This window comes from Mchenga conophoros, linkage group LG7 (assembly GCF_057382185.1).
Source record: "Mchenga conophoros isolate Kocher_MC1m ecotype Shallow Benthic linkage group LG7, M_conophoros_male_GT1.1, whole genome shotgun sequence".
Taxonomy (NCBI): Eukaryota; Metazoa; Chordata; class Actinopteri; order Cichliformes; family Cichlidae; genus Mchenga; species Mchenga conophoros.
The window spans coordinates 63,217,791-63,232,039 of record NC_140532.1 but is presented as its reverse complement, the minus strand read 5'-3'; the positions used below and the strand labels follow the sequence as shown (position 1 = coordinate 63,232,039).

At 38.8% G+C, this 14,249-nt stretch overlaps 2 protein-coding genes across 3 annotated transcripts in view; both read right to left on the bottom strand.

The window, feature by feature from the left end:
* The window catches only part of LOC146571476 (TBC1 domain family member 2B), a 63,127-nt gene extending 59,188 nt beyond the window's left edge, over positions 1 to 3,939 (bottom strand). The window contains exons 1-3 of one of the 2 annotated variants that reach the window (XM_085280704.1): positions 3,478 to 3,939; positions 2,726 to 2,813; positions 2,510 to 2,617 (exon numbers count right to left, since the gene is read on the bottom strand). In XM_085280704.1, coding sequence (XP_085136830.1) covers positions 2,510 to 2,617; positions 2,726 to 2,813; positions 3,478 to 3,620 — 339 coding nt within the window. In that variant the 5' untranslated portion in view covers positions 3,621 to 3,939. The remainder of the gene's footprint in view (positions 1 to 2,509; positions 2,618 to 2,725; positions 2,814 to 3,477) is intronic. The other variant, XM_085280703.1, reaches the window with a different exon arrangement.
* Positions 3,940 to 5,219: 1,280 nt separating this feature from the next.
* On the bottom strand, positions 5,220 to 13,564 carry olfml1 (olfactomedin-like 1). Its single transcript, XM_085280702.1, has 8 exons — positions 13,021 to 13,564; positions 10,861 to 10,964; positions 10,536 to 10,726; positions 10,331 to 10,434; positions 8,845 to 9,033; positions 7,681 to 7,861; positions 6,297 to 6,456; positions 5,220 to 6,185 (listed from the first exon to the last, which is right to left on the bottom strand). Exons 1-8 carry the CDS (start codon positions 13,144 to 13,146, stop codon positions 6,029 to 6,031), a joined length of 1,212 nt encoding a protein of 403 aa, XP_085136828.1. The 5' UTR covers positions 13,147 to 13,564; the 3' UTR covers positions 5,220 to 6,028.
* Positions 13,565 to 14,249: the final 685 nt, after the last annotated feature.

The window sequence follows — 14,249 nt, the reverse complement described above, 5'->3', positions numbered from 1 at the left end:
CTCCACTCATGTGACAAGGGGTTGATGCCAGATAAAGAGCCAGAGGAGATGGCAAGCATGACATCAACACTAAACTCAAAGCTCATAATTTGGACACCTTTTCCCTTTCCTTATTGTAAAATATATTTGGTGAAGATGAAGTTACTTTTTTAGGGTGACAATGCACCTTTCCACAAAGTGTTAACTCAGTGACATGGCCAGCAGTCCTGATATCAGTCTGACAAATATTTCCCCCCTCAATATTGCGCAATTCCATCTTTTTGCTCAATCTATAAAAATATGCCATATAAATTATATTTGTTTAAGACATGTTCCATGAAGCCAGAATGTTCCACCAGTAAATAAAAAGCAAACAAAGCAAACATGGAAATACTTTTTTACAGCGGTTGTACCAGGGGCGGAGCGTGGGGGTGGCTTACGGGGCTTAAGCCCGGGTTGTTTTGTCAGAAGCCCGGGGTATTTTGGAGTGTAATTTTTTCATAGTTAGATGCCTGGCTGACAACTGTATAAAACAAAAAGTACACACAATATTCGAAGCACATAGTGCACACTGTGGGAATTTACGACTGTGCGTGAATCCCCCCCTGATATTGGTATGATCCAAGCTCAGGCACTAAGCGACTGAGCGAGGGGGCGGGGGGAGCTGCTGCCCGTGAGTGCGCTGCTGGAGAGACGGAGCCAGCCATACTAAGGAGAGCTTAAGTTTGAGCAGGTACCAAAGCAAATCATTCGTACCGTACAAATAATGTAAATATGACGGTGCATCACGAAAGATTGATATGAAACTGATCACTTGACCAATATTATTTTACTTGCTCTTCAAGTGAATCAACAAATGGCGAAATGAAAAGCCGAACAAATGCTATTTTTTAGAGAGTCTTAGCTTACGTGTGTTTATTTCATATTTTCAGTTCTTACCCTCCCCGACTAATTCGGTTTCAGTTATGTACTGAAATATAAGAATGGACATTAGAGGGTTCTTTCAAAGAAAAAACTCAGGTAAATGTTATTTTATATATTATGCTTTGTATGTTGTTCAGTATATTTCTATGCAAAACAAGAGGGATTTCAGTACACAGCAGGATATTCACATTTGTAACCAGATATTTACACTTTAGGGAGAAAACATAAAACATTTTTACTGTACAACATCAATTTAGAGTAAACTTTTGTTTTAGATAAATATTGAAATATATTTTGAATTAGTTAAATGTCAGAATAAAGAGAGACAGAGCTGTCTATTTTTTATCACTTTCATTAAATTTAGGAGTACATATACACTAAGTTTATTGTTAATTAATAAGAAAACTCCAGACGATTCCATTCTGAGCTGAAGAAGCTTCTGATAGGTTAGTAGAGTCCATGTGAGTAAATTGGTGGCACAGCTGTGGATGCATATAAGGCAAAACACAGAGCCTGTTTCTTTGACATGGGAAAATCCAGAGATGTCAACCAAAACACCAGGAAGAGAACTGTGGAGCTCCATAAGTGTGGCTCAATTTGAATACAATTTGGTGCCATTTGCAATTAAAAAACACAGACAGTTTCTCTCTTTACTCTTAAAGTTAACAAATATGTTTTTATATTTATCAATCTAAAAAAATAAACATTTAGTCTGATTTGATGTTACAATTAAAAAAGTGTTTGTGTTTTGATCTGAAGAGTTTGTAAATATCTGGTTTCAACTGTATATTTGATGATTGTCAGCACAAAGAGGGAGAGAGAGGAGCAGAGATTGAGATGGAGAATGAGGACAGAACAGAGATGAACAAGAGCAGGTGAGACACACATGTTAGTCAAATGGTTGCTTACTAAAAGTATCACTGTATCATAGGTACTCATGTATCTCGTACCTAGTGTTTCTTTTTAGGTTTGCTATTTTTCAAATTCTATATTTATTAAGTTCTGCAGGCTTGTTTGCACAACAAGGCTAAATAATTATATAAACTTTTCTCAATCTAAATATTGTACTTTGGTAGAATTAAATAAATAAGTGTAGTGCAGGTCTATGATGATTTTTAGTGCTACTATCATCTAGTTCTGATTGTGGTTATGTCTTGGTTAAGTCCTCAGTAATCCTGCTTTTGAACTGTTGTAGTCCTGTTTTAATTCTGGATCAGTTCTGGGTCTGGTTGAATTGGGGTTTAGTCCCTGTGTCTTGATACAGCCCCGACTTCGTTCTGTCTTGCTGCTCAATTAAAAAACTAGTTTAAGGTGTCCTGCATGTGTGATATATATATTTCCCTATATGAAGTCATTCTTTTTTGAACAAAACTCAAAACAGAGCCTATTAATCTTTCAGTCATTTCTACACCCCCCCCCCCCCCCCCTCAAAAAAAAAAAAAAATCCCACATGCATACTACCCTTTAGGGCTAAGCCCCGGGTGTTTCAAATGTCTGGCTCCTCCTCTGGGTTGTACACCGTTGTGGGCAACTTTATGATGACAATTCAGTGTTAAAGTGTGCAGCTTTGCAATGTCATTCTTTTGGATGTCACATGGTATATTACCTGGTAGTTGAAGTCACTGGCATCTCTCAAAATATCAGTGGTAAGCAGGCACTTCCATACTCTGCCGCGCAGGCTTGGAGGGATACCCATTTTGATAAATCGCTCAATCTGAAAACACAGCAAGAGTGCGAAGAAAACAAGCATGTTCGAATGGTTGCCAAATGTGCAAAACACAAGATTTTCATCAGTGCTTTTTGTAGTTTATACAAGTCTTACTTGGCTCTTGCAGATAAAGCTGGCTCCATTCCAGTAGCTGAGCAGCTCACACAGCTCTTTCACCCTCACTGAGCTCAGCTGGGGGTAGCTGATAGACAACACAACATGGTGAGCTTGGGCTGATTCATCAGCTTTTTCAATCAGACAGATACTGTCATTTTCAGTAATTCTAAACTCTGGGCTTTAAGTGCTCAGTGTCTGACAAACCATGACTGCAGCTAGTCAGAGTGTAATACAATACTCACTGAAGGAAGTATTCAAGTAGAGATTTTTGCGTTTTCATTATCATTTCACGTGTATGACGTGTGGACATGTAAGCCTGCAAGGTACACCTGAAATAGTTTTTAGCAGAGTAGCTTTGTCTAACATTATAAATATTCCGCTTAACTCAGCTTTTCTTGTTTGTTTCAGCAACTTGTTGAACTTAGATTCTATTTAATAAATGGATCAATACAGTTGGCGATAAATAATTTAAAAGACTTTAACCTTATTAATACAACGAGGTTTACACTTTTAAGAACAAGATAGTTAGAAACTCTTAAAGCCGACAGCTAATGTTACCACGACTATAACTTACTGAAGTGATTAGTTTACTTTAACAACAAGATTAAAATCATACAGTTAAAGAACACAGTTGAGACAGTGAATACTGAAATAACTGGCGTTTAGGAGTAAATGACTCGGGTGAGGAGCATAATAAGCCAGGCTAGTTGCTTAAACGGGAGCTAATGTATCGTGAACCTGTTCCGCACCTGTAATCGTGACACCGGTGATGAAGTTTCTGGTCCTTTTTTTTAGTGAGAGCAAAGCCGAATTCATCAAAACGCAAATTCTCACTGCGCCTTTTAATTGTTGAACTCCTCCTGGTGACGTTGGTATTGCTTCTCCGCTTCATGGTGATGAGAAAATCCTTCGAACACTACTTCATCCGTTCCCAAAAAGGAAAAGTGAAATTCACCGTCCAAATGATTTCTTGCCGCTGCAGTCAAAGTAACCGGCCGCTCTGGAACCGCCCCCTTTCCCTACGTCATCTCCAACCGAAAATGGGCGGGTAAATCAGAACCTTTGAAATGAGTGATGCGAAAATGCTCTAAATCTATATGACTAAACATCAAACAACAATATAATTCTTCTAAGATAAAGAAGCTTAAGACCTGATATATATAGTGAAATGTGACTTAACAATATTAATGCACTGAAGCAAACGCAGTATTCGAATGTATCTGGTCAGCATGGAGCTGATTTTCACAGTTCTCCACCCTGGGGTCAGGCCCTTAAGGGTCCCCGAGTACACCTGTTAGGCCATGTGATAATTAATGGGGAAAGCAAAAAAAGAAAGAGCAAAGTTCTTGAAACTTCTTGAAAATGGTGGTTTATTATCAGTATTTTGACTTTGACTTTTTGCAAATAAATGAAATATATTTATTCTGTCACAGTTAATTATTACTATCTTTTACATCACCATTTTCTATCACGTTTAAAACAAGGGAAATGAAGTAATCCACTCTGAGACTTTAATGCAAAGGGGACACAACGAAGGTAAACGTATAACCGGTCATAACCAAGAGAGGGCGCTGTCGCACTATTTACATCTGATTCACATGCATTTCCAACCATCTCAGCGCACTCACACTAAAAGTCACAAACAGTTCAAAATAGAACCTTCATCTATATCAAACTAATAAATAACGTTTGTTGCAGATTATGGCAACACAATCTGTAAAAAGCAGATTCCACAATTTATGTGTCGTATTGAAGTTTTAGTCTAGTCTTACTGAATGCCTGCTGTACTTTGAGGAGAACTGGATAATGTAAAAGTAAATCCTCTTAAGATTCTGATTTTAAGAGCATTCTACAAGAAGATGCAAATGTGCAGAGAATGAATGCAGCATGCACTCTGGTTCTGCGTAAACTGAGAACATTATTCTTTGATGTCTTGATGCATGCTCAATCATAAATGCAAGGAAATCCCAGAAAGCTGATTCTCTTCAGCTGGACGATGCGTTTTCAGTGGGAGACACATTTCATCACTCATCTCAACACTTACATGAACTGAATCTGCTTTTTGGCATAATGTTTGATGTCGATGAGAATGTGTAGTGTAAATGAAATGAGAGTTTCCAGCACTATTTTGTTACTGTTTGCAGAATATACAATGTTGACATTTGGTTGTCCTTTCCTTGCTCTGCCTCCGCGAATCTTCACTCCTCATTGTCTTCAATACTGATTTAAGTAGGGTTTTTTTTTTTGTGTAATTCTACTGTGTTCAAGTGCAATAAATAAGCTTTACAATACTACTATATTAGCAACTTATACATGAGGGATTGGAAGATTTTAACAACTGGGTAGACTGTTGACCAACTTCAGCAATGAAATAATGCCAACATTTTTGGGAGAACTCAGCTATTCAGCTGACAGAGACATATTCTACGTTACATATTTCAAACAGTTTTTAAGATGGAATTCATCATTCTGAAAAACATACTGAAAACCCTGACATGTAAATGCTCTTTATTGTGTTGCTACAAAGTATAAAGTACAATGCTTAAAAAGGCTTCAGTTAGACATGGAATTCATTTCTATAACCCTTCACAGTGATAAAGGCAGCATCCATTGCCAGCAAAGGAGCACTAAACAACAGCAGATTATAAAATACCCTATGATTAGCTTTCCTAGACGTGCTTTTTTTTTTTTTTTTTTTTTTTTTTGCATGATTTTCAAGTGATAATAGAGATTTTAATACAGGATGCAGAATTAACCAACACATTCTCACACCCCACTCATCACACACTAAAACTTGTTCTGGAACTGCTTCTTGTCATATTTTAACACTGGGGTGCCTAGTTGATATCAGCATATCACTATAGTGTCAGAAATTCGCATAAAAATAGCATGCATTATATATGTTGGCACAGTTAATGGCAGTTTTGAGTTTAAATGCAAACTTTCTATTTGAATTTCTGCTTTTTTGCCTCATAAAACATTTCTCTAAATATAGTGATAACATCGTTACGGTGAGGTTTTTTGATCACAAAAATCATAAAGTGTAAATCTTATATTTTGGTAAACCAAGACAGAAAACAACCCTGTTTTAGGTTAAAATACATCTTTCCTTGAACTACACATTAAAATTAAACATTTTAAAACATTTCTTTGGTTACCACATCTTTCAACAGCAACAACACCAGTAGAGCAATTTTTCTTGGGAATGTTGAATAATTACACTTAAGGGGTACCCAGTACATTACAATGCGAAGCAGCTATGTCCTCAACAAACATCAGTATATTAACACTGTTGTAATATTAGTCTGCAATGACTTGGTCATTCTTGCGTGTCTCCACTTTGTAAATCGTCTGGTAGCCGTCATCCCAGGCATACAGCTGCTTGTCTCCGGGGTGATAGTGGATGCTGCTATGGCTGGTGTAACGTTTCGGGAAGAACATCACAGGACTCTCATTGCTGCACAGGGAACGGGATGGCACAGGGAAAAGAAAGTGGTTTGTCATGTAGATACTGTATGTATGTATGCAGGTGTATACTGTGCATGCATGTGCATGTGTACAAGCCAACCTGTGAATGGTGTCATGGATGTCATAGAGACACTGTATGGTGGAACGTCCTCCATAGCGTGTGTTGTAGACCACATAAAGGGTGCCACATATTAGGAAAGCTCCTTCAGCGTCATGGCTTCTACACTGTGTGTCCCACACAGACTCTACTGCCAAGGTTCCTAACATATAAAGAAACAAAGCTGGACTGAATGGATATATGTTCTTGCTTTATGTAAGTGGCGAGATCAAACCATAGAGGGTACAAAAGATGGATTTACTGCTCTGGGCAAAAGTTTTGAGTCACCAGTCATTTCCCAAAAAATATGCAATACAGGTGCATTTATTAAATTTACATAGTATATAGGAAAAAATAGAGTTTATGCAGTTCTTATAGTTTTAAAGCAAATATTTGCTGTGACCACAACACAGCCTGAACTCTATGTTAGGGAACCCTTCTTGCTATTTTTTTAAGTAGTCTAGGGGAATAGTTCTCCAGGCATCTTGAAGGACATTTGATGTTGGCTGCCTTTTGTTATGTTCTCTCTCAAGATTATCCCATACTGCTTAAATAATGTTTCTGGGCTCTGGGAAGGCCAATCCATGACTGATAGTGTTGCATTGTGTGTTGTTCTATCCAGGTATGCTTTTACTACATTAGCAGTATGTTTGGGATCATTGTCATGCTGAAAAATGAAGCCAGTTCCTTTCAGATGCTTTACAGATATTATTGCATGGGGAATCAAAATCGTGCTACTTTTATGCTTTGATGAGACCATTTATGGTAATGATAAACTGCACAGTAAATGGGTCAGTTGCAGGGCCAAATGCATTTCTCAGGTCCTGTATCAGGTCTTTACCAGAATTTTTTCCAATTTTTTTAGTAATCACTTGCAATAGCTGTTGTTTTTTTAGCCTTTCGTGTTCTTTTGACCTCCACTTGTCCAAATAAATAAATAAAGCACTCCTTTGAAAACTGTTAGGAGCAAGAACTAGAATGAGTGAACAAGCAGCCCATGTACAGAAAAACTTTGAAAGACCTTTAGATCTGTATAGTCCTCCTTTCTGACTTGTTGAATGACCTGAGAGCATAAACGCATAAGTTTTTAAAGAGCAAATAAGGTTATGCCTGTTTTCCCGTACATTTCGCCTCCTGTTGCCCATAAAAAAAGTTTTTTTTTTTAATACAGTCTACGGATCAGAAACCACTCTGATGCTTGTTTTATTATATATATATATATATATATATATATATATATATATATATATATATATATATATATATATATATATATATATATATATATATATAGAGAGAGAGAGAGAGAGAGAGAGAGAGAGAGAGAGAGAGAGACTCAAAACCTTTTTCACAGAACTGTGTATGTGTAGCAGGAGTAGTACTTTACCTATTTCCAGTTTGGTGATGACCAGGTTTCCTCCATACTCAGCATCTGCATGGATGACCCAGAGGCCAAGTTCATCAACAGCCATGTCCAGGTAAGTGTTAGGGTTCAGACTGTAAACAGGCATATGACCAGCTCCTGGAAGAAGCATGCTGTCCACCACTGTGCCATTCAGCAGGTCTACCTTTAGGAATTTAATTGATATGAATGGACATCATTATAGCATAGAGGGCCTTTTGTTTAAGTCACTTTATCTAACCACATAATTAGATTGAGTAACTACTGAAAGTATGTGAACAGTGGTGTGCTATTTTAGTCACTTTATTAGCACAGAGTTGGAGGGTACTGCATGTTGAAACTGGACTAAGATAAAAGTTAACGTTAGCATGCTAACAAGCTTACAAAAGATTCATTTCAGAGTAGCATTTTTGAGGCGATTGTTGTTGTGATTTGGTGGTATATAAATAATAATAAAATGAATTGAATATTAATGTAGACTATTTAATTTTGGTGACTAGTACTTGGCTTGTACAAACCAAAGGCTTTAAAAATCCCAGACAAGCCAAGTACTATCAAAATGTGGTTACTTTATGTACTACTTAAAGAAGGCTTCTGTAAGAAGAAAAAGAAAGAAAACCAGTGCACACATGAGCGACCTTACACAAATTAGCTGTGTTAGCAATGCTTCCATGTCAGCTAGAGTAGGTCAGAATCACTTGCATGGCAATGAGAGGGACACCACATTGCTTACTATTTACTATTAAGAAAGTGATATTAAGTACAACTGAGGCAAATATGACATTCCTCACAGACATGTATTATATTTGTGATTAATGGAATAAAATACTGGAAATTCTTCAAATCCCCCTAAAGTATCCTGACAAAAGTCTTTAGCTCTACTGGAACAAAACTGTTTTCTCTGCTCACTGACCTCAGTTGACACAGAAGTGAAGGAAAGAAAACAAGACCGACTCCTCAGTGACTAAGCTCCCTGTTATGAAGTCTCAAACTGGTAAACTGCAATTGTATCCAGGAACTGTTGCCAAGCGACATGAACAACTTTAATCAACCCCTTTTGTACACAGAGTGCAAATCAACACAAGAATGCCTTGATGTGAAGTACACATGAACAACGTCACATTCATGTTTGCTAAATCACTTACAAACCTTCACTATTTGGTTTGTTGTATCTGCTTTGTGGTAGTAGAGGAATCCATTGTAGACCACATGACCCGATCCTTGCCAGTGGAAAGGCAGCTGCACCACCTTTGCTGGAGATGAAGTCCTCTCTGTGAAGCTTTGCAGGGAAACGTACTCAAGCATGGTGTCGTTACGAATTCCGCTGAGCAGATAAATCTGAAAGATTTCACATTGGGAGAAGCTGAGATTTTGCAGCTCAGCTTTATATTCTATTCTTTACAATAAACTGTATAAAAAGGCTGTTTTAAAAAGCTTTTAGCATTTTGGTTGGCATCATCTTAAGTGTTTAGAGCCAGAAAAACTACTTTTGCACAGAAAAGTTTGTTTATTACCTAAATCTAGTAAGTGTGGTTAGTAATGTACATCTGCAGGGTGCATGTGTGAACAGCCGCAGACACTGTTTTATTCTAACTAACATTTAAATAAAATCATAGAATTTTACTCACTTATAAAGTTTGAAAAGACTTCTTGGACAGTCTGTTAACACACCTGATCATGCAGCTGTAAACATGTTCATTTAAAGCACTAAATTTTGCCACTTTAACACAGCAGTCCATGGGAATTGTCTCACTTTTGGAACAAGCCTCAATTGGCCAAACAATAAACTGCAGTCTGGCCTCAGCTTTTAAGTTCAGCTCCAGAATATTGGGCAGGTGGTTTTATTCTGTTGGCCAATCTTATATAGCTACAATACACCCACCCATTTACATCTGGGTGGAATTATTAATTATTAGGAGCTCCATAGTTTACACATTTGCCTAACAAGCCAAAGATTCCTGGTTCAGTCCCAGGAGGAATTCCTAAAGCACTGGCTAAATGTAGCTTTGTAATTATTAAAGTTGTGAACTATTATTTAGTCACTTGCTCACTCACTGCAAGCAAAGAAAACATACATATTTAACAGAAATACCGAAACATTAGCATCTTTGGGAGCTGTTTTTCTGGCTCCCTGAAAAACAGAGGTCAATTTTCTTACCCTGCTGAACCATATTTTTTGTCACTAACTCCTATCAGGAAATATCTGGCTCTTCAGATACAAAGTGACAAATGTTACAACAGCTAGTGTCAAACTTGAAAGGAAAGTGAGAGCCAAGGGAGTAAAATTATGCATTATAAAACCAAATGATCTGAAGCTGAGCTCAAAGATGTTAAAATGTTTTGCTGAATGGAGGGAAGCTGCTCAGTTGGTAATAATTGTATGTGGTTTTATCACCTTAAGCCAGCCATTTCCATCACAGGTGGTCATCTGATAACAGCTGATCCAATCACATAGGACAAAATAGTCCAAAAAGCATGATTCATTTTGATTATTCAGAGAACAGATCAGTGAGTGTCCATTAACAGAGCGACAGTGAGAGAAAGATAAACAGAAGAGTGCAGCTCAGAAGGAAAGACAGCTTTACCTCTGCTGCAAACAACCAGTTATTTCATCATCTATAAAAAAAGAAGAGACCTTGGCTGATCCTTCCGAGGGGTCCTTGAACCAGGAACCATAGGTGTCTCCTGCCTTCTTCACAATCTTGAGAGACTTGATTTGACTCAGACCAGTGCTGCAGTCTGGAAAAAGCACAGAAGCAGGAATGAACATTTTGTTGTTTCTTTCTATTTTCCAAACTTATGTTATGTGGACCTTTAAATATCTCGTCTTATTTAAGCACCATTTTGCACTTTGATCTTGGCTTTCCTTTTCAGCAGGTCGAGTTCTGCCGCTTTTATCTGCTGTTCCAGCAGTGCCTCCTCCATCTCAATTTCAGACTGACTGGGAATTTTGTTTTCCAAATATTCCAGCTCTCTCTCCATCCGGTCTACACGTACAGACATGCCGTCCATCTGGCTCTTCACCTCTGATCTGTACAGCAAAACAGCGCTTATTTCATGAATTTCATTCAGTCTCTTGGAAATTTGTCATTGTTTCATTCATTTTTCATTTAAATAGTGTGTACTGAGAGAAACTTTGTAAAGGAGATCTTTCACATATGTTACCTGAGAACACTGAGTGTAGACAGATAACCTCTGATTTCACTGGAAAGGTCAAAGGTTCTTTGGGTGACGCTTGTGGTGCTCTGCTCACACTGATTCAGGCGTTCCTGGTTTCATGAGAAAAGGAGTTAAAATGAGAATATTTAGTTTGAGAACTGATGGAACCTAAAAAGGTTCACGTAAATTTTACTTGGTCAGGAACAATACCACAAAGTCTTGCTCCACTCATTCTGTACATTAATAGCACTTGATGCATTGCTTTGTTTTTAAGTTATTGCATTCACAAGAAAAGTTGACCTCTCACTGTTCATGTCACCCACCCACCCGGCCGTCTGCCAGGCAGGGTGACAATACTCCATCGGCCCTTTTACGGCTCAGAGGTAAAAACTGAACTGTAGCCTCACACTGTGATGGGATCTAGTTTGATGATCACTTGTTCCCTTAATGGAAGGTGTCACAAAGTTTTTCTTAGCATTCACCTCTATTAAGATGAAACACAGTGGACCACATCATAGTGGTCTGTTTAAGCATGACAGTGACCTCAGCCTCAGGGCATGGAGGCTTACTGAAGGTTTAATGAAAATCAAAATGGTGTGAATTCTCTGCTATTGCCTACACAGTCACCAGATCTCAACCTTGTTTGGAAAACATAGTGTTAGACAGGATTCACCACCACTGCCATCAAAAAACCAAATGAGGAATATCTATAGAAACACTTTATTGTCTTGATCCCAGTTTCATATTCTTGGTTTCACTGTTTTAAGTCATGATCAGGGCATTCCTGTTTATTTTTGTTTTGTGTGGAAATAGTTTTTTTTTTTGGAAGGGTCTGGGAGTTGGATGGTTTCCTTCACACCTGATCTGCTGCTCTTCATGTAGCGGGCAGTATTTCAGAGCGCCGTGTGCAGCAGATCATCGCCAGATTGTCTTCACCTCTTCGGTGCCCACCAGCTGTCAGCTGAACTCAACTCAAACGGTCCTTGATCTCCAGCCTTCTTTCCTGGTGATTTCCAAACGCTTTTCGGAACCAGAAAACCGCGCCCTCCTAACCGCTACCACCTGCCCACTCTCTGCCAAACTCCCCAGTGCCCTGGATTGTAGTATGGACTCTTCCTTCCTGGTTATGGAAATATCACAGCAAAAGTAAGGCTGAAGACTTTGACTGCCTGCTTTGGGATTCATTCACTACCACTCGCTTACACTCTCTCTCCTCCACAGATTGCACAGTTCACCCCCGTTTTTTGTCAGAGCAAGTTTTGTGTTTGTTGGATTTCTGGATTCCTGGTTTGGTTTTTCTTTGCTAATAAACTGGAAACTTTATCGTGACATCATTTTGTGTTTGAGTTCAGTTTTTGCTTTATAGTTATTCCAGAGATGAGTTTCAGTTTTGCAGCCCTGCCTTTTGGCTCATGTCTTGATTTCTATTAGTAGTTTTCAGTTGCCCTTAATGTTGCCTGTGTCTAGCCTCTGTGTTTATGTCTTGGTTCTCCTGTGCTCACTTGTCTGACATTTTGTTAAGTGTTAGTGTTCATGTCTGGGGCTTACATCATATGTTGATTTAGTTGTGTTTCTGTTCCCCTCCCTACTTTTTTCTTTCTTTCTTCTTCTCTTTCTTTTACTTGTACAGGGTATTCTCTCCCTCTCGCTCTATGACAGCTGGGGCTGGCTCCAGCTGTTCTGTAATCCCACGCTGCATAAACAGTAAGAATGATGGAACTGGCATAATTTGTATCTTGACAGCCTCCAGCCAAACACTCTTTAACTGCACAAGTTCACTGATCAGTCTTTTCTCTATTTGCTCCAGTTCTGCAAAACTTCTGGATTTTGATAACAGACTAAGCTAGTACCTGAAAGTCCTTCAAAATGTAGTAAACCCACCATAATGAGACATGTTGTATTTCTATAGATTGGAAAAACATACTGACTGATATTTTTTGTTGCCTCATTTAGATTTCCACAACTCTAGATGATCAGATTATGCAGTAAAGAGGAAATTTTCTGAACTGAACTGCACCATTCAGCAAAATGTCAAAGCAAAGTGAGTAACACTACAAACAGCAGTTAATAAGTGGGGGCTGAGTCTATGCTCTTTGTGTCTCTGACCTCGTGCCAGATGCACATACATGTAGTTGACGTGAAACAGAAAAACCAACATCAGCTTACCTCCATCTGAGCCAGTCTCCTCTCCAGGTACTGGATTATAAAGGCATCCTGAGACGAGCTTTGGCTCTGGACTGAGCCCACGATCAGACACAAAGATACGAGAAAGAGGGGAAGCATGCCCGACATGACTAAAACTCAATAAGTCTGGCCAGAGTAGTCAGCCCAAGTTTCACTGCCTCTGCAGCTGCAGGGAAACTTTAGTCTTTTTGTTTCTGAAAAACTTGTCAGTATTAATGAGACCACTTCCTGTATTTCCGGAGCACTCCTGAAGCACAGAGCTCAGTAAAAGTTCTCCAAAGTGAGAGCATACAACAGTTTTTCTGTGTTAAAAGCAATCCCAGATTCCGTAAGTGACTGAATTCTTCTTCTTCTGCTTTATTCAGGAAAAGTTGTTGCTCCAGAACGTTCTGCCTTGTTTCTCTAATAAGTTGTTGCTACACTGGGTTTTGGATCCAAGTGAACCTCACCCACGGTCCCTCCCAGTCTCTCTCTCTTCTAGTTGCTCCGTCTACCTCTCTCGCCCACCCTTCTACACTCTGTTTTTTGTGCATTTAAGGTATGAGAGAACCATCCAACAGAGGAGGGGGAGAAAGAGAGACAGTGAGCGCTAGAAATAACCCCGACAGTTTATACCCCATTGGTCAATCCAACATTTTTTCCATTGTAATACTCTCCAGATGGCCCACTGACACGTCCTCAGTTCTCCCACAGAGCAAACCATGACCCAATAAAGTTACCAGTTGGATATATTAACCAAATCAGTGCTCTATAACCTGTCTGTAAATATTTCTGAAGTATGAGGACAACCGCCATTTATACTAAACTCATTCATAAACACACAAATTGTATTTTACAGGCAGGATTTACAGGCTTTATTTGAATATACTGATACAAAACAATAATTACAAAGTTGTCTTTTAATTTCCATCTACTTATTGTTGTCAGGGGGGCTGGAGATAATGCCAGCTACCATAAGAGGAGAGGCAGGTACACCCCGGACAGCTCGCCAGTCTAACACATAGAGACAAACGACCATTCACACCTATGGAAAAATTTGATTTACCAATTAACTGCATGTCTTTGAACTGTGGGAGGAAGTCGGAGTACCTGGAGAGGACCAACACAAACATGGGGAGAACATCCCCCAACAACTCCACACAGAAAGTACCCGGCCAGTTGCTGGAATCAAACTCAGGATCTTCTTGCTGCTAGGAAACAATCGGGGTTTT

Excerpts from the sequence above, each read along its gene's own strand:
- olfml1 (XM_085280702.1), bottom strand. The coding sequence starts at position 13,146 with ATGTCGGGCATGCTTCCCCTCTTTCTCGTATCTTTGTGTCTGATCGTG. Across the intron at positions 10,727-10,860 it reads TCTACACTCAGTGTTCTCAG|ATCAGAGGTGAAGAGCCAGA; the intron begins GTAACATATGTG and ends TTTGCTGTACAG. Across the intron at positions 10,435-10,535 it reads CAAGATCAAAGTGCAAAATG|ACTGCAGCACTGGTCTGAGT; the intron begins GTGCTTAAATAA and ends TGCTTTTTCCAG.